The following is a 20,620-nucleotide window of genomic DNA, read 5'->3' as shown; positions in this document are numbered from 1 at the left end:
TTCAGAAATAACAAGATTCATGCCAGAGGCAGGTCTCACAATTCACTTACTCCTGTCATACGGAGGGAGCACTGGTAGATACTGAATATCAGGAATGTCAAATTAGATGTAAAATAAACTTTCCTGATACAAAACTTTCATTTTCACCGAATCCTTAATTTTCCTTTCATTTGTGTTGGAGCTGAAAGGCTTTGTGATAACACATGGTGTTTTTATACCTATAGTTAGGCTGTGATCTGGACTGAGACCACCTCCTCTAAAGCGTCTCGGTGCAGTTGTTTTGGTCTGCAGCCGGGTGTGATTACTGTGTTCACATCTGCCTTAATGAATCACACCATGAGCGGAAACAAACCCCAACCGAACTCAGCGTAAAAACGCCCTAAGAGGACAGACCTTTTTTCTGAACCATCTTGTGTCTTCTGTGCAACCATTTGAGACAACACGTTTTGGCAACAGTTCTATAAAAAGCCATCATATGCCAGAAGGGTAGTTTGCAAGCGATTTGGAATAAAATAACTTTCCTAACACTCTGTACCGCTCTCGTCCTGTAGGGATACTTTATATATTCACTATGAATAGATTTGTTCCCCCGCAAACAATCTGTTCCGTGATCTCTATTTTTTTTCTCCATTGTCTCTCTCTCTCTTCCTCCCTCTATTCCATGTGCTCACAGAATCTTTATCCCCACTATCCCTCACATCTTCAAACTTTCCTTCCTGGCATCCCTTACTCCCAATTCTCCTTAAATACCATCTAACAGTCTCTACCTCTCCCTCTCTCTGGAGCTGTACGTGTTTTTTCTCTATAATTCAGCCCTCAGCAGATAAATTAGCATCTGTCAAGGCTTTAGTCTGTGCAGAGAGCTTTGGCAGGAGCCATTTCTCGATGGCACACTTCAGCGCCCTGGCACCTTCACTCATCCCGTTATTTACTCTGACTCACAGGTAATGAAGCAGAGGACTGGTGAAACCATGTGTAAGAGAGGAAAGACATACCACTGTTGGAGCCAGAATGGACATCTGGCCCTGTGATACTGGGAGGCTGTGTTTCAAACTGGGGCTATACAAATGTTTACAGTTGAAATGAACAGCTGGGTTTGGGGAAGTTCAGGCGTAAAGTGGAAAAGGTGTTTATCTGACGGTTTTTAGCCAATAGCTAGAGAGCCAGAATAGAAAATGAATGGCACACTTTAAACAACACAGTTATTGCCACTAATGTGGAAAAACACTGGTCTATTGCACACATTTCATTTATTCCCTGCTGTTTATACAAAGTTCAATTTATTCACACTGCAAAAACCAGATTTCACTCAAGCCCAATAAATGTTTTGTTACAAGCATACATCTTGTTAGAGTGCAAGCATATTCTACAAAGCTCCACTAATTTGGGATAAATATATGCTCCAGCGTTTTGCTGTAACAGCCATAAGTGTTTTTTTTTTAAGTTGAAATTCCCCCCAAACTTTAGCTCGCTAATGGAATATTTAAGCAGCAACTGTTGAGGGCTTTTTTCACATAATAGTAAATCAGAAAACAGACGCCACTGTTACATTTTTTTAGAAGGTAGCTACTCTAATTCATGCATAAAACAATGAAACACCTATTATGATTTGATGTACGTCTATTATAAACCATATCTGTGGTTTCCACCTCGGTACAACAGAAAAACAGTAAATCCACTCAAGGTTATGAAGGTTCTATTTGCTGCTTTAACTTTGATTGAATAAAACCACAGTGGACATTGGGGTTTGTTTTATACAGTAAGTTCTTTACAGATTTCAAAATCAGTTGGCTGTGGAACACAAATTATTTTAAAGCTTTTATCTTGAGCAAGTGAAAGCAAATACAAAACTAGAAGGTCACGCTGTAGACTGCACAGATAACACAAAGACAGTGTCAAGAATGTGAGAAAAATCCCACTTTTAAGAACATTCAGTCGTTAATGTGCTGAGAAGGCACCCAACACACAAACAAACCAGGGTCCAAAAAAAAAACCAGAGCTACTTGGTGAGGATAATGATCAAAAATAAGAGTCCTCTAATGTGTATGAGCAGGTGACCCACTTAAAAATCATACAAATCACTACACATTGTGAATCCAACATCAAGAGCACAGAGGTTTTACATATTTCCTGCAGGCCAGGCAAATTATAAAATGAAAGGATTGGCTGCTTAAACCAAACCAGAGTCTAAAATTAAAACCACTTTCACCATCCTCCTCCAGTGAAAGCCTTTTGTTTATTTACCTGATGCAGCCAAACTCTTTTACTACCTCCATCCATTCCTTCAGTGTTGCATCATTATATATGTGTATGCAGTTATGTTTTCCTTATTGCTTGCTCTACCTAAGCTCAAGTTAAAGCTTTCTTTAAGTTCATTTGTGCTTTAGAGACACTCTTGACTGATCACCAAGAGAAATGGTTATTGCTTTTATCGCACTGACCCTGAGGTCTTATCGCTGGTCGAATAATTAAAGTGGTTCTGCATGATAATTCTCATTAACGCTACATTTCCCTAAATCAACCCGTACACACTTTACAGCTTCGCCGCTGATCTGTCTCCCTCTCAGCTGAATCTGACAGACACGTCGACTTCAATAAGCCTCCGTCTGCAGCTGACACTCTGTGGTCGCTGCCTGATTGCATTATCTTACAGCTACCTGAGACACTACAGTGTTTATTGTGCTGATGCCGACACTTTATTCTCACAAATAAGATTTATCTCTATGTATCCTTGCTGAGTGAGTTGTTGGTTACTGGGGATTTGGTTCTAAGTGAGTGCTGATAGCATTGCTGGTCACTTAAAGTTGAAAGTGCGCTTTGATTATACTGTAGCTGGCACAGCAGAAACATGCGCACACCACTCTCTGACATGCACACAGAGGCACAGCACAGAAACCACAACACTGTGCATGCAAAGAACACACACACATTAAATCCCACAGGATGGCTAATCAATTATTCATTAATTCCCCTGTGCTGAGGAGGATGTTCTTTTGAAATATTGATGACGGCGACTAGACAGTGCCAAGTGTGTTTGTGTTGTTCATATGCATGTGAATATGAAGGCCAATAAATATATAATTGCATTACCAGTTCTTAATGTGTGGCATATGAAATGAGACTGTGTGCGCTTATGTGAATTTTGCTTCTCGATATTCGAGGCTTAAAGTTCTGCAATTGACTTGGAACTAGAAGAGTAATTAAGAGAAACTGTTTACAAACTGTATACAATGCAAGTGTGTTTCTCTCAGCCCTGAAACACACAACTTATTTTATCAGTTTGCTTGAGTATAATTACACTGCAAAACTCAACCTCAGTCATTGTATTATTTTAAATTATATAAATGTTAAGTTAGTGTGACATTACTATTATCTTTAATATCATAAAATCTATTTTTTGCTATTTTTAGAGTGCATTTTCAAAATGTTATCAAAGCAAATGATTTAAACCATTACCTGAGTGCTCAAAGACATGTTCATTTCTAGAGCAATATATTTTTAATTTTTTAATTTAAACAAAACCGGCGTGGGGCTGAAAGCGTTCTGATTATGTTAAACAATCATATTTGATCAGGCCTTGTTTGCCTGCATGTTAACAGTCCATGTGGAGAGCAAGACAAGAGGAACACTTTGACCAAAACTCATCAGCTTTCAGGTTTTAATTCGTCTGCATTCATTTGCAGATAGCTGTTAACAGAGTGTAGCCAACATGTCGTCTAGCCCTGAAGCACCTACTAAAAGTAAGAGTAGCACTTGATTTGTGTGAACTCGTCAGTCGGTAGTTGGTTTACAGCAAATTGAAAACGTCTTGCCCGAATATCAACTGTCTTCACCGGAAGTCCGAAAATACTGGCCATGGTCCCAGATGCTAATTCATCGTCAGACTATGGACAATGGGCTCGGAGATTGGTACAAAGGGAGAACACAATTGAAATCTTTGTCCGGACAGATCGGCAAAACACGACCGTTCTGTCTGATTAAACCGATCTTTAAAGACATTGTGGAGCAATGTTTATATTGCATCCGTTTTAATATATTTAATTACCTCACCTATTTGCTAAAGTGTGCACTGTAATGATATATATATATATATAATTAAATCGCAACTCTCTTTAAGTGGTTTGGCTTTGTTTCCAAAGCACTGGATGTAGCAATAACACTGGCAGCTAAAGAAACACTTGATAGACAGTTGATGTAAACCAGCATGAGAGAGAGAGACTATGAATTTGATGATAATATAGACAAACTCCACACAAATGAAATATGCAGTTTGTGTTATGGTAGGCTAATACTGTTGAAACGTTGAAACAACACACAGCTCATTGGCTGAGTTACCCTGAAACATCCATCCATTATCTATACTGCTTGTTCTTTCCACTGTGAAGAGGTCGCTAGCGTATCTTAGAAACAACTATATAGAGACAACAACAACTTAAACGTATATAGCTACTGAGTCTCCAGTTTATCTAATCTGCATGTCTTTGGACTGAGGGAGGAAGCCATAGTGCCTGGAGAAAACCCCACGCAGATACGGGGAGAACATGCAGACTCCACACAGAGCAGCTCTGATCTGCCAGCAGGTTTAAAACTCTAACCACCACACCAGCAGGCCGCCCTTCACACTGAAACACATCTATAATATTCTCAGGTTAAAAAAACATCTCAGAGCATTATAAAAGAAGACACACTAACAACTATGCACATGTAACTGTGTTAAGTGTGATGCACATTTAATTGCTGAGAAAACGCTCACTGGATATGAATGAAGCATGGATTTTAGTTGCACAAAGCAGTGCTGAGGGGCTTGAGGGAATTGTATCCATCGACTTGCTAAACTGTGTGAGCTCAGCTGCTTCGAAGGCTTGTGGGTATAGTTAGCTTTGTGTGTGTGTGTGTGTGTGTGTGTGTGTGTGTGTGTGTGTGTGTGTGTGTGTGTGTGTGTGTGTGTGTGTGTGTGTGTGTGTGTGTGAGAGCTGGAGTTGGTGCATGTGTGAATATGATGTCCTATATACTGTGTGTATGGAAACAATGAGATCACTGGTGTGTACGTGTAAATAATCTCCAGCTTGAACTGCATGTTCTTGTGCATATTTCAAGATTCCTCATCCTTAAGATGCTGAGTCGGAGGATTTCTTCACAGACTGATGGCCTATGGTGTGTTCCATGGAGACTGACGCTGCCTTGAGCAGACCCATTAAGGAAATGAGCGTGATCAGTCAAAGTGCATTAATCCAACTTGATCACCTGAGGGCATTAAAAAAAATTATATCCAAATTTAGAAGAAATTAAACCAATGAAATCACATGCACGCAGGAGGAGACACAATACCTTGACATGAATGCTCTCATAGGCACACACCCCCACATACATTTAGACAAATACAAAAAGCACATCGCACTGATAGCCCAAGATTTATTTATTTTCCGGTTACTGCTATGAGCCAACAGCTATAATAAGAGTCTGGTGTTTCATGCTTCGCTTGTGTCACTGCAGCTCAACTTGTGCTTCAAGTGAACATGATTCAAGTCGCGCAGTTGAAAATCCCAGGAAAGTGACTGTACGCTGCCAGAGGTATTGTAACTGACAAGGAAAAATGGTTGCGCTTGTTAAAAGCCGTTCTCATTCAAACGTGATCCATTTCTCAGCAGACGAAACTGAATGTTACACGACAGAAAACAGTGAATGAGAGATTTGGGAAAACCCTTCATAAATTGTTTTTTTCTGTTGGGCTTCTGTGTGTTTTTCATTCACTGTAAAACGGATGGGACCTATCATCTGGGATGACAGGTAATGCCATTTAAAATTTCCCAGGGAGAGGAAGAGCCAAAGGCACACATGCTACCGGATCAGTTCAGTAAGATGCCGAATAGATGCTTGAGTGGAGGAGAGGCGTCAGCAGGCAGCATGCACGTCTAGGTAGAACAATGGAGTGCTTGTTTTCAATCAGCATGCGGCCTGAAATGTTTTACAATATTATTACAGTAAACAAGCATTAATTAACACCAGCGCCTGATTATCAGGAGGCTAATTCACATATTAGCCATAATATGTCTTTCAGACTGAGCATCCATTAGATTAAAACAGTCCATGAAATATTCATTAACTGAGAAATGGTAGGATCCTGCGTGATGCTTTCTTTATCATGCATGTGTTCACAAGATGAGCAACACTATCAACTATGAAGACGTGTTACAAATAATTTAAAATACTGAGTATTAGTTTGAGTCAGGTACATTTAATTCTACTCTTATATATGTAAGATTTTTAAAAAGGAGTATAAAGCTTTTAATTAAAAGAATAATTTAACTGCAATCTGTTCACCTTCTCTCCTTCTTCAGTTTGCATCTTTTATCATTGTCTAAGTACATGTCACGGGGGTATAGATAAATCAGTTAACGGACACTGATCCTGATAAGGTGGTCATTAGGAAGAGCTTCTGTGAGTGTGTGTGCGTAACAAGACTGACGACTAACAGCTTTATGATATTATCAGGCACAGCATGTGTGTATCAATGCTGCAGGTTTGATTACTACTGCCACAGGGAAGACGCAGGGATGTTCATCATTAACTGTTAAACCATTAACCGACAAAAATGTTTGACAAATGGAGACTCCAAGTAAAACACTCAAAAGAAATTCTGGGACCAGCTGAGAGGGAATTCTTCACCGCGGGTCGCACAGTTAATAGACTCTCACTAGTTTACCTCCAGAGTGTGGACATGTGGATTGAAAACAGAAGATAAGCTGTCTGCTGCGCCGAGATCTGAGGTAGACCTGTTTGACTGATCAGTATGTGTGTGTGTGTGTGTGGGGATGAATCCTTAGTTTTATATTTCTTTATGCTGCTTTTTGCAATGGTCAAAAAATAAAATGTTGTTTTGAAAGTGTCACACACACACACTCAGGTTAATGGTGGATTAAGAAGTGTCTGCTACCGGTGAGGGAAAAATCCTACTTGACACGTATGTTAGTGCAAGTTGTTGTGCTTCGAGGGCTACGGAGGCTAATGAGAGAAAGAGACAGAATAAGATAGGAGAGGGCCAGACTGGTTGAGCAAATTCAAGTGACTGTGTGCGATGAGTGTGTGAAAGTCAGTGTTGTAATGTTTTCAGCAGGCCGGCATCTTAATTTAGCTTTGTGCCCATGTGTGTCCGCTGCTTTAAAAATGGAAACATCTTAGCTACTCCACACTGAGACTTTGTCTACTCTCCTGTTGCTTTCCCTACCCATTCCTTTCAGTCAGCTTCACAGCACGCACACAGCCGTTTAATCTTTCATTACAATTATAACCATGATGATTTGGTTGATACTGTCCAGCATCAACCAAAGTCAGCAAGTCTCCAAGATGCAGGCACATCAAGTGCAGCATTTGTTGTGTGTGGTAGAAACATGATGGAAGGACTGGCAGGTAGGTGGGGGCTGTGACAGCAGGAGAACTGAGAGGAATCTCTGGCCAAGGCTAACAAATGCTAACCTCCACTTTCGCAAAATTTCGAGCATCTAACGAACACTGATATTTTGTCTCAACTCAGAACAAGCATAAGACAAATGGAGTAATCTAACAATAGCTGCATTATGTAGACATGTATACGTCTTAATAGTTGTATAAATGTTTTCACAGGCTTTTAAAACATTGGCATATGAGTTACCAACAACTGGCCCTGGATTAGAGTGTTAACAATAAAGACGTGTTGAAGCATATGCAAAATTAGACAAAAAGGCCTATACTGCAGCACTGTGCATTAAACTACTTCTGGGTGGGGTTTTTAAAATTCTTCAGACCTACGACGTAGTGGACACGATGTTGACATGAGCCAATCAGATTAGGCTCTGCAACAGGAATATGAATGGAATATTCTAGCAGCTCGTGTAAACACCCTAATCAATATGATAGACAGATTATAATTGTATTCCAGTGAAGTCCACCCCAGGATATAAAATACAACCCCCACCCCGCCACCCCAACCCAAACACACACACACTCACACACACCTCAGGTTAAATCCGTCTAGCTCTTAAACTCACAGTGCTCCTGCTCAAATCTCGCCTCTTACAGGTCTTTATTCTTGCGGTGCTTCTCTCGATCTGTGCCTCTACCTGACAGAATGAACTCTCTTCTGTGTTCATCCTGCAGCGATGGAGAAGGTGAAGTACTGTTGGATAGAAAGTTTCACTCAGAGAAACATAGAGGGAGGGAGTGCATTAGTCGAGATTTGATGTATTCATTATTAATGTGTGCACGTCGGGAAATCCAAATACATTACTTAGATCACCCATCAGACCATTAGAGGCATCATATTAAACAAGAATGATCCATCCTGCTACTCATTCTTAATTAAAAACATCATCTCAGTCCTTTAATGCCCCTGTACATCAAACTTCAAAACCAACTTGCCCTGCTGACAAACAATCATATTTACCGCCCTCCGACTAGAGGCCAAGGCGAAAGACCAGAAAAGAGAGAGGGAGAGAAAGAAAGATGAGAAGAGAGCCGCAGCAAGCAATGTAAATCAAACACAACAAACAGGCCAGGCAGAGTAGAGTTGAGTCTGATTAGTGCTATCTCTCTCATCTGTTGTTTTCTCCTCATCCATCTCTACTGCATCTCCACTGCCCTTAGAGACGTGTCACTTCCTCCTCGCAGCGTTTCCTGAAATAGCACCAGTGCCCTCACAGGCGATGTACCGCTACATAAGCACCATATCTAACAAAGCAGCTCAGATACAGTGCATAAAGTATATGAGATATGCTGTGCCCCTAATCTAAAATCAGCTCTAGGAACGCAGTCTATTTATGGAAGCGTAAGCATGCCTTTCTCACGTCGCCTTAGTTCTGCTTTTATTCATTTCTATCACGGGTCATCTTGGATTGCATACATTATTGGAGTGCAGTATGTCAATTGTATAGCAACTGCTCGCAAATCCCCGGTCGGACTGTTTTTCATGTCCCCTTGTGATGATGAGCCTGCCAGTTATTTTAACTTATTTTTTTAAATCGCCCGATATGACTGAATTTATTGAGCAAATTGCCATGAGACTTAGACTGCGGTTAATGGTATATATTAATATTGCAACTGCAAAATTAAATTGTCCTGTTTTCTACGATAAACTTAATGTTCCTACTATCTTCCAGCTCAGTTTTCAGAGTGAATTTACTTGAGATAGGAAAAAGTTTTTTTTAAATCACTCCTTCATTTCACCACAGTATTGTTGTGGAAGCCTTCATTGGTGAAAGAGCAGCTTGGCATCGTCTCGTTCTTTGCCTCGGGGCAACGCTGTTAAAACACTAATTGTAAATGCCTGCATTTGTAATATAGAATTTTTCTAGCGTCGAGGACCTCTCAAACCACTTTACAGTACAATTTTACCATCAACCCATTCACACAAGCATTCATACAGTGCATCAATGAGCAGCAAATCCTCTATCATATATCACTCATCAGGGGCATCAGGGTACAGTATCTTGATCATGTGCCCTTCAGTACAGGGAATGAAGGAAACTGGGAGGAAACTGGGATCAAACGGCTTACCGCCAACTGGGTAATTTGTCAATGAGCCACTCTATCTGAGCCACAGCCGGCTTTTCTGCATCATGACGATGGTCTCATTTCTTATAATATTCTAAACATGAGAACAATAATGTTTCTCAACAGACGAAAAGTCCACACAAGACACAGGGTCAACTGCACATGAACAAAAAGGCTGAAGGGCTGACTTTCTATATTTGGCTGATGGTTGTCTGGTAACCATCTGAAACCCAGCTTCGTGATTTATTTGAGTCAAATCTGTCACTTAGTAGATACTAAAATGTCTCCAAATAAAATGTTTCCTCGCCCAGTTCTGCTTCACACTTTGAATCTGATGAATCAATCCCCCTGCATTGCAGTAATCGGCACTGTCAGACTTATCAGACAAAGGCAGAAAAGTCTGTTTCGGTTGTGGAGGAACTGTCCATCTGAATTCGACACGCAGAGCGGGAAAGAGAAAGGAGCAGAGGATACACAGAAAAAATCCACAGCCGGCAATTATCCTGAATGTATTCATCTCCAAGGGAAAGAAATGAGTGAGAATGAGGAGCTGGAGGGAAGGAGAAAGTGGCGGGGGGGAAAAAAGAGGTCGCTTGAGGGAAAGGAATAATCTCAAGTCACGCTCTGTGTGTTTTATGACTTTATCAGCCGAACCAGGAAAGAAACCAGAAAAATACAGCCGCCTTTATCGTCAACAGAGACATAATACAATCAGTAGTCTTAGCTTCCAAAAACAGTTAGGCAACACAGGCCATGGCTTCGTAAACACCATTAGAGTAGATCTGCAGAGAGGAAGCACATGCACGCTTGAGTGTGACCCATCAGGGCCGAGGAAAATAACCAGCTTATGGCCGAGGAAATGATGAGCTAGCAACCTGTAGACAAAACTTGATGCAGGCCGGGTAATTGAGACAGCATATTGCCGTAGAGTTACCTTCCCACAGAAATAATATAATGTGCTGTGGAGAAATTTCTCATTCACGGCCGGGTAATAGCACTCAGGACAGAACAATGGCCCTCTCCACTTGGAAATTGGATAGGCTTTTTCATTAATATGTATTGGTGTTAGGAATTGCCTTAGGATGGAATAAGATGGTGACTGCCCTGAAGTTTGCAGAGAGGGGAAGGAAACTTGTAGTGTGTAATAGTCCAGGTGTGTTCAACAGTCGGGGGCCAAGTTCCAAAATCTAGCACTTGTGGGTAGTGGATATAATGTGTGTGCTGCTGGTTTTTAATGGACTCTGGATGGTCAGAGTTATTCCTTGGAGATGATCGAGAACGTAAATGTCCACCGACTATGACCTTTGTCCTAATGTCTAACCATAAATCATCCTCCACGGGACAGAACATGTTAGTAATGGTGTAGTTCGCACACATGGACATGACCAAGAATGTGTGCACAGATTGTCAAAATCTCAACAACACACACAGCGACCAATGCATATAATATGTGATTGTGTCATTGTGTCAGGATGCAGGAATCGAACTCTGATGCTGGTGATTGTTAATCCAAGCTGCACAAGGACGGGTGGTGTTACCCTCACAAATGAGGAGCTATAGCGTAGCCTAAGATCAGTCAGAGCACTGCAGTTTGCCATCAGTGGTTCGTTCAACAGCTGCTCGGCTTACCAGCTTTCTATGTCCAATCCTATTCAATCATGTGGCAATTAGGGCCCTACACTGCCCACGATTTCTCTCATTCTGCTGGAACAGTACAATCATATCAACAGCGTTTCTGTTAGAGCTATCTTCACTCCAACCTCTTCCTTGTTATGGGTTTAGGCTGCTGTTTTTGGACAACCAAAGACTGGCTCGAGAGAAGCCCATTTTGAAGCCCACTACAGGTTCTCCAGGACATTTGCATGGGCAGGGTTGAGGGGAGGGGTATTTAGTTGGTTGCGATCTACAACATCAAAACTAGACGTCACTAAATCCTATGCACAGTCTTTAATCTGAACTTGATCTTAAACCCCATTCATTTTACAAGTAAAACCATATTAAGGTATCTTATCAAGTTGAATCTAGTAGAAACATTTCTTGCTATATGGATTATACAATTTTAACTCGTCTTCTAGATATTTGTAGTTATTCAGGAATACACACCTACTGAAACAGACACACACATACGCATTCAGTCACTCACTGCCAAGCCAGATTATATTTCTAGCACTTAGTTGATGGTGTTACCAGGAGACAATCACACACTCATGAACCCAGATGTAAACACCAAGACACGCACAGTCCATTTAAACTCCAAAAGGCTACGAGTGCACTGATACAGTGTACCCCCCCAAGTGGTTCCTCTGCTGCACCTAGCGCCACACACACACCCACACACACACGCAAATGATTGTCATGCCAGATTTGCTCTACATGAAGTGATGGAAAGGAAACATTACTGCAGGGAATGTGTGATAGAGAGGAACATCCAGCGTGAAAAAAACATGAAAGGGCACCACAGGGAGGGGCTGTATGCCGTCCTCAACCTGAACAGTTACTGCATACTGATGTACACACGTGTTAATGTATATGCACGATGAGTATGTATCTGCCCGTAAGCTGCGTTTACCATCGTCAGCGTAAACTCAGCGGAGGTCCTCTTAGGACAACACTGTCTTTTGGGAGTGTGACACATTGCAGTGAGTATTTTTCTGACTGGTGGCGTGGAAACTTTCAGACGGACACCACCGAACCAAGTTTAATGCAAGTCAAACAACGATATGTCTTGGCTCCCGCTTGGATGTAAACAGTGCTCTCCTTGGGGCAATTATAAATCTTCCATTTTATAAATCACAGAGTGTGGAGGACGGTTTTCATAAGCGTTTGGCCAATAAACACACAGATGAGAGGAATGTGAAATTTATTACTGACCCAGAAATATAAATGTATATTCTCTGTCCCATCAGGGACCCACCCAGGAAGCCTTTCAGATTCAACAAACAGTGTCGTGAGTAACATGCTTAGGGTACAGGGAGTGTCATGGGTCCTTGTTAAAGTAATGAATTGCAGAGTATGAACAAGCTCCACAGGGAAGGTCCCTGATCAAGTTAACATCTCTCTTATGTCTGGTTTATTTTAATCTAGGGAAATAAATCCTAGTCATTATACCTTTCATCCATCTTTTTCATCTGTCTCATATAGAAATCTCTTGTTTAATCACAGACACACACAAACACACACAATCTCCGTTCTACGTCCACCTCCTTCTCGCTACTCCATTTTTCTTCATTTTCACAATTGAGCCTCTCCCTCTCTCTCTCTCCCGCTCGCAGCTGTTGATGAGTTTCTCAGTGACTGGGGAGAGACGGGGATTTGAGTGAAAACCCAACACTCTGGACCGCCGGTGGAAGCCGATAATCCACAGAAGCGAGAGGTGGCGGAGAAATTCAGCTAATACAACAATCGCTATCCGTGCAACTCCTGCTAAGGTGACAAAGCCCTACACACATTCGGTTGTTGCCGTTTACAAACAACAAGCTGATATCTGGATAAAATGACTGAGGCATAATGTGAGATGAAATGCTGTGAGTTTACAGAAGAGGCACCCGTCTGCCACTGTGTTATTGATGGCTTGATTGTCAACACATGACGGATGATGATGAGCAGCATAAGCACACCCACTCTTTTAAAATGACATTTGTAAGTCATATTTTGGAATTATAGAAATGGACAGTAATGATACAAATATTACTGATCTATTTTAGGGACCAGACTGATGCAGATCAAGGTCGTTGACTTTTTGAGTTCACAATGTTTACTGTGTATAAAAAGACTGAAAGTTGCCAAATTCAGTCATCATCATTGAGGAAACAGTGACCTTTTTAAGAAGCACACCCGCCCCATTGTTGCTATGAAGTGTTTCCATTTAGAGGTCATGTTTGAGAGAGAGTGAGAGCGAGGGAAGGAGACAGAGAGAGAGGGAGAGAGAGTGAGAGAGCCTAAGGCAGCGGACAAAAGAACGCAGCCTTCAACGCTGTGTCGTGATAAAATAACCTTTCAATGGAAAAGCTTTTTACAATTTGGGAAGAAAACTTTTGCTCTTGAAATAAGCACATGACTGAATATCTAAATCTAAAGAAAAAGTTGGACTAGTCAATGCATTAGTGGTATATTTGTCAGACACTTATATTATTAATTTAATTAAACATTTAATTGGCAGTACGAAAATGCCATTATGATGACTGACAATGATCGCAACAGTAAATATGTATCAGGTCAGTTAAGCGTTGGGTTGACAGCTCTGCACTGCTGCTGCTTGAGCTAATAATAATAATGTTAGCGTCAGAGTTTAGACTTGTTCACAGCTCTCAACGTTGGAGGTCTGAATTCAGAGCTTCTAAAATCACAAGATTGAAAAGATAATGATGTGCTGAAAAGTTGAACTGGGATAAAATGAGTCGTGTGATAGCTACAGCTTTGAAAGTGGTGTGAAACCAATACCTCGATCTTCTTTTGGTCTAGCAACACCAAAAAGACACATTATGACACGGTTATGTCTAAAAAAAGGTTGAGCAGCAAAGTGAAATCAGGTCAAATGAAACCTAACCCCTTGATAAATTCACCACTAAATTACATTGCTAAGCTTTGTAGGATTCATAGAAAACTGTGCAATGCAAGATGGTAAATGTTTCCCCATGAGAAATCTGCCAGAAGCTACATGTACTTAATGAAACACAGTGGAAAACTGTGTGTGTGTGTGTGTGTGTGTGTGTGTGTGTGTGTGTGTGTGTGTGTGTGTGTGTGTGTGTGTGTGTGTGTGTGTGTGTGTGTGTGTGTGAGAGAGTGTGTGTGTGTTTGCGTGTCTGCAGGTGGCAAGTGGAGGCTTAATGAAAGGGCCAGTTGTTTTTTTTGGGACTGAATTTCAGAGAGCAGATGGATCGGTCTCTCAGTCTCTCTGGTCTCAATCTTGTCCCACATTGCTGCTGTCGCCCCATTGAACAGCCAATTTTCTGCCGGCTCATCACAAACATACATAAAAACACAAACAAAAGGAGGAAGCAGCGACAACAGTGTGTGGTAGAAGACCACAGAGACACTGCATAAAGGGGAGGAAAGAGGGTGACGCACACAAACAGCACACACACGCTGTGGATGATAGGGAAAGTGGAGATCTTTTGTGTGCAGACAAGCAGAAAAGTGTTTAAATACATAAATGGATACACACAAATGAGTGATACACACATACCCACACTCACACACACACAAGTAAGCTCCTCGGGGGATGCACAGTTGGACACTACACAGTTTTAATGAGCTTGCTCCAGATGTCTTCCCAGGCTGCCTCGCATGAGTAGTTGATTAATCAAGTACATTTGACTAAGAAACACTGACACATACACACTAATCCTAATTTATCAGACCAACAGAGTAATCTCAATTTATCACAAACACAGTAATCCCAAATGACCCCCCCCCCCCCCCCCCCCCCGCCAGTGTTCCAATATCCCCCTCTCTCACACACACACAGCACCTGGTTTTTAAGATGTTTCTTTATCCCGGCATTCAGTTACATCTGCTATTTTCTGTTTCAATTTTCAGTGACTCATCTTTCACCGTGACTGATTGCAACACACACCACATGCTCACACACACCAACACCTGACTGAGTCACACTTATAGTAACGTTTGCTGCGTTCCTTTTATTTTTTACTCGCACTCACATACATGCAAGCTGATGCGTTACATGCCTCGACCACAAAAAGGGATCTCACGTGCTACACACAGAACACAGGATTTCTACTTTTAACTCAGTAGAAGTGGTCGGCCTCCACAAAATGACCTCTGGCTTTCTATCTTCGCACCTTGTACAGCAGGAGATTACGATGGCGCCTCATTTGTCCCCCCCGTCTTGCCAGTGACAGTCAGCCTTCCCCCCTGGGTTATGTGATATTGCTGGCTGGCCAATGTGTTAATGATGTTTCACTGGTGAGATATGGGTTTGCCAGAAGCAGGCTTCAATGTCCAAGCAACATGAGCACAACAACAACTGTGCTGTGGGCAGTTATATAGAAAGATCCATGGTTATTAGGGTTGTACTTATCTGACATTTGTGTCTGTGTCTGTCACGATTACACCAGTATGTCCAAAGCAAGGTTCATCTCTTTGATACATTGTTTGCATTTGATCCTGTTAGCTTTGGTTTCACATTGTTATTTAGGCGGAGGGATTTAGTTGGCATATACGTCCTGTCTTCATCACGTGGGCTGCTGCTACCTAAACTTTACCTAGATGAATATGTAAAGGGAAGTCGCCTGACGTTGTTGTGTTGTTAGTGCAGTGGGAAAATCAATGAACCAGGTCATTTCTTGAATTGCCTTGCCACTGATATATAGTTATGGTATAATAACGAGCATCGCCGACTTCCGGGGCTGTGTTCAACTCTATTTCTAAAGCGGCAAATGAACATCCTTATTGTTCAACATTAATATTATTAGAGGCTGTAAGCAACCCGTGCACTGCTTATGCTTCTTTTTCTTCAATTGTTCGAACCCATCTTGCTGCAAGTAGTAGAAAGTCAAAAATATCCCATAGAGTATTTTCACACTGTGAACAAACCTCACCATTGTTTAGTTTAATCTGAACTGAGAGCATCTCTTTTTAGTCAGACTAAATAATGGTACATGGGATCGGAGCAGGGTCCTATAGGCACTTTTCACACCCGTTATTTTGTCTCTGGCTGAGCTGAGAAGTCCGAAGGTCCCGACCGAACAAGGTGGATGTGAAAGTGCCTTTAGAGTGTGGGCTCTAACAGGGTGAGCTTTACTCCCAGGTCATTTCTAATGCATTTCGTGCTGCTCTCAGTTTCTTTAACTGAGCAAAACTCAGACATCTGACCACAGCTGCCCCTGCTTTTACAAATCTGCATGTTCCCATATTTACCCTAGTAACAGGATTAGTGGCAAAGTTTGTGCTTGCTCATATCACATTCTTTCTTATAATGATTCTACAGCCTTATTACATCATGCTCAACTACAGGCAACTGTTACTTTTCTGTAGTCACCTCAGGCACTCAGGAAATGCTGGGAAATCCAATGTCGTCATACCATAATTGTCCACTTGTGGCAATAGCAAAGGCTTAATAGGCTCGATTTAATGGACTCCCATGTGACGCCAAGTCTCAAAGAAAATCCTGAGTGATGGGATCTGTAAAATGCATTTAAGACTGGACTGCCCATCAAAGATAGAGCAAGATAAAAGTGGAATGAGTTTTAACCATTAAGTAAAATAATCCTGTGAATAATGCATATTTTCTAGTGTTTGGTCTGGTTGTAAAGTGATGTGAGCCGAGTAAAGAGCTGCTCACCAAACATATACAGTATATTCACATGCCTGTTGAAATATTTCAGTCCCACACACCATGTGAAAGAGAGAACAGGGCTGCAGTCAGTGCAGAATCCTTGGAGAAAGGAGGGTGAAACCCAGATATAATATTAGCCACCCACCCTGCCGTCACTGCTGGGAATTGGAACTGTAATTTCTGAGCTTCTGGCTGGCCTCTCTAGTTTATGTCCCACTTGCCATACACAGTAAATCTTCTTTTATAAGCACGTTGATTTATCTCCTCCCACTCCACAGCAACTCCGGGAAAAAAAACAGCTTTTCTGCTGAAGGTTACATGAATACAATGTTTAACAAATTCACCGGTTGTCCAAAGGCATTTGTGTTTACTTTGTAAATTCTTTGCTACATCTTGATATTCCAGAATATTTCATTAGTGGAGTCCAGTGACGGGGGCTTCGACCAGGTGGCACTTGGCAGTGAACCAGCAGCAGCACCAATCAGAATTATGGCCTCTCAATGTGCTGTGACATTACAACATTTCAGCCCATTCGTACAGGAAAACGCACACACAGCACATGTCATTACCTTCTGTGCGGATGGTGAAGGGAGAGTCCCCCAGTCTCTTGGCTGAGAACTGCCCCCCCAGAGAAGTCATTAGAAAGCACAGGCTGAAGAAGCCTATACCCACCACGAATATCCTGCAACACAAGGAGAGAACAGAGGGGGACGGATTAAAGGGGAGTTCATATAAACCAACATATTTATGTTATATATATTCATGTAGTGAGCAGGTAAATAGACTTTTTGAAAATATGAAGATGAGGAGAGAGATGGAAGGTGAGATATTTGGTGGCAGACAAAGGAGTGGATGAGGATGAGAGATTTGAAAAACCAATGGAATAATTTAGGCAGATGAACAGTCCGACAATGATGGAAAACAGGTTTTACAGAACAGAATGATCGACAGTGATAAAAAATAAAAAAAAGAGGAACAGAAAATAGAGATACAAAGATGAGGGAGAATGTTGCAGTAAGCATTAAATGAGGGGAGAATAGAAACAAAGAGACAGCAGGCAAAACTGAAGCGCATGAAAAAAAGTAAAAACTTGAAGCTTAAAAGGCACTTGAAACATTTTGATGTTGTTATATGATTGCTTGGCCTTAAAGCTAGGACAAGGGATAAAGGAAGGGAAAAGCAGATTGTCCCGAAGTACAGGCAAAATTAATGATATTTCTGAAATATCAGGAGCCGCACGCAGATAGCCCAAAACATCATCAGGGCGTTTAAGGTGAATAATGAGTCTAAAGATAGCTAAAATGCCAAGTTAAGTCTCTTAATACATGGTCTCACTTCTCTGTAAAACACAAAAGTAGGTCAGCAACAATATACAATGCAATCGTTCCTTCACTGTGCGAGTTACTGGCATCTAGAGATATCAAATATATACAGAGGACAGCTCACTGTGCGGTTAATAAAGTGTCCTGCTGGGTGCCGAAGCATCAAATAGTAAAGATCCTTCAGGAGTGCAGACTCACATCTACACTACAGACCTGGCTTTGTAGCATATAAACTTCTGCTTTACTCCACTGTGTCGGAGATCGTATATTTGAAAAGCTACCGTTCCTCAGAGGGAGAAAACAAAAAGAGACTTGTGTGGGTTCTCCCTTGTTAGCGAGCCGTGAGAGAATCAGATCGTTGACTTGAAAGAGTTGAAAATCAGGTCTTTTGTATCAGTAAATCCTGCCTTTGTTAAGCTACTCTCTTCAGTGTATATGGATCAAAGGTTATCTTATTATGCCGAGACTCTTCAGGGAGCCAGAGCGGCAAAGCAGACGGTGATTCGTAACCAATGGACAAAATACCTGTCAGCCTCCGTGACTAACAAGTCCAATACCTCACAAGAGAAGATTCTTATGTAACAGAGAATGGCTGACAGTCCGCCACTTACACCACATTTTTTAGAAGCTAAAGCAATTTCCCCAAGATTGATTCATAGACTCTGTACAAAGATGGACGATGCGTCATCACTTTGCATTCTGTTTCCTGTGTCTGAACCTATGTTATTTCTTGTTTTCCCCGATTACGGACATGTGCTATGTCAAAAGAAATCCGTCCAGCCAACGTGACCAAACCACAGATATCATTTCAAAAATGCTTGAACCAAGACCAGAGGCTCTCGGGTCGGTTGTCCACACTCTAATACACTAAATTGGAGCATCGAAGTTTATGACCTTTAATGCAGCCAGCCACCAGGGGACGATTAAGCCATCATGTCGACCATCTTTATATAAAGTCTATGGTTTCATTAATCATTTGTGTGGTATCTAAAGCAGTGGTTGGAATGTAAAAAAACATGAGGAAGTAAAAATAACACACAACAGGAGCTTTGTTATATAAATATCCCAATTCACTTCATAGGTTAAGGCCGACCCTGCAACGGTAAACCTTTAATCTTTTAACTTGTGCAGTCGAGGTTGAACAATTTGATCTTAACTTAACAAATGAATGCATTATTCATAACTATTGCTTTCTCTTCAAAGCCAGGCGAGGGCCTGTTTGCTTGAATGTGCGGCCCAGTGTGAAATCTGGCAGCACTTCCTGGAATGTTGAGTAGCTCCAGTCACGCAAAGTTCAGCGCAAAACCTCTTAATATTGATGAGGCCGTCAGAAATGAGTTCCTATCAACACCTACGCATGAATAACCACTTAAAAGAACATTTGCCAGATTGATCTGATTGACCCAACGGGATCAAGATGATGTTGAATAATCTGTTAAGTATAGAGCTCTGTGTTTTGGCAGGCTCCCAGGGTGACTTTATATTCCAAGGCAGAGCTGATGTGTCTTGCCCTGGGTTGTAATGCACTCAAATGGCTTCAAGGACAGTGAGAGGGATGCAGCTTCTTGTTTAGGAAACTTTTTTTATTCCCCTACACAACATAAAAAAAGAATTTGTAACGAAGTATCATCATCATCATCAAGGCTCTTGTCTAATGGGTTGCAGCAAGCGTGATAACAACTATCTGATCCTGCCTAAAGGTAAAGCAGTTGTACAGTCATTACAGTTAAACCGGTCATTTATCTTCATCTTCCGTACATTCTGTAAGCAAAGTAATCAGACTCCACTTTGAGCTGGAGCTGGATCTGATGAATTACAGTGCTGATTACACTGGCAACAAAACAGACAGACTTCTCAATTATGATTATCGTCTGGATTCGGTGCTGGTGAAAGCCGATTATTGGAGACTTTAATGTGATGATCACTGCGATCATCAGGATTACAGCAAGAGGCTTCAAAGAGTCAGCAAGTCAACAGCTCCTCCTGCATGGAGCATTTCTTTATCAATATATTATATACCTCCATGAAAAAGGTTATATTCTCACTCCTGTCTGTGGTTTGTTTCCTTTTCAGCAGGATTACACAAAATCGACTTAATGGAGTTCCACAAAAATTGGTTGGAAGGCGGAACCATGCACCACGAAAGAACCCATTTAATGAACTGATCCAGGGTGGGTTTGTATCTCTTTCTTTAACGTTAACAGAGAGAAAGTATTTTTTTTGTGATTTGAAGGATTCCCCAGGGAATAATGCATGGATCATGAAAAAACTGGCATATTTAGCAAACTGATGCCCATGAGTGTCGGCCATTTGGTGAGTCTTGATTGAATTTAAGGGGACTTTTCACAACAGTCTAAGCTTCACTCGGTTTTCTCATATAGCCGAACGCTGTCCCTCCTTAGACGCTGCCGCATTATGAAATAATGAAATATTACCCCCATCTGTTCAAGGCATATTGAGGAATGAATTGGAATAG

General features: G+C 41.4%; 1 protein-coding gene across 3 annotated transcripts in view; it reads right to left on the bottom strand.

The window, feature by feature from the left end:
* Positions 1 to 20,620, bottom strand: part of LOC128437299 (alpha-1,6-mannosylglycoprotein 6-beta-N-acetylglucosaminyltransferase B) — a 106,910-nt gene that overhangs the window by 81,048 nt on the left and 5,242 nt on the right. For all 3 annotated transcript variants that reach the window (XM_053419390.1, XM_053419392.1, XM_053419391.1), the window contains exon 2: positions 17,392 to 17,504. In XM_053419390.1, the coding sequence (XP_053275365.1) occupies positions 17,392 to 17,504 (113 nt within the window). The remainder of the gene's footprint in view (positions 1 to 17,391; positions 17,505 to 20,620) is intronic.

This window comes from Pleuronectes platessa, chromosome 3 (assembly GCF_947347685.1).
Source record: "Pleuronectes platessa chromosome 3, fPlePla1.1, whole genome shotgun sequence".
Taxonomy (NCBI): domain Eukaryota; kingdom Metazoa; phylum Chordata; class Actinopteri; order Pleuronectiformes; family Pleuronectidae; genus Pleuronectes; species Pleuronectes platessa.
Note: the sequence above shows the minus strand (reverse complement) of the source record. Positions and strands in the feature narration are given on the sequence as shown.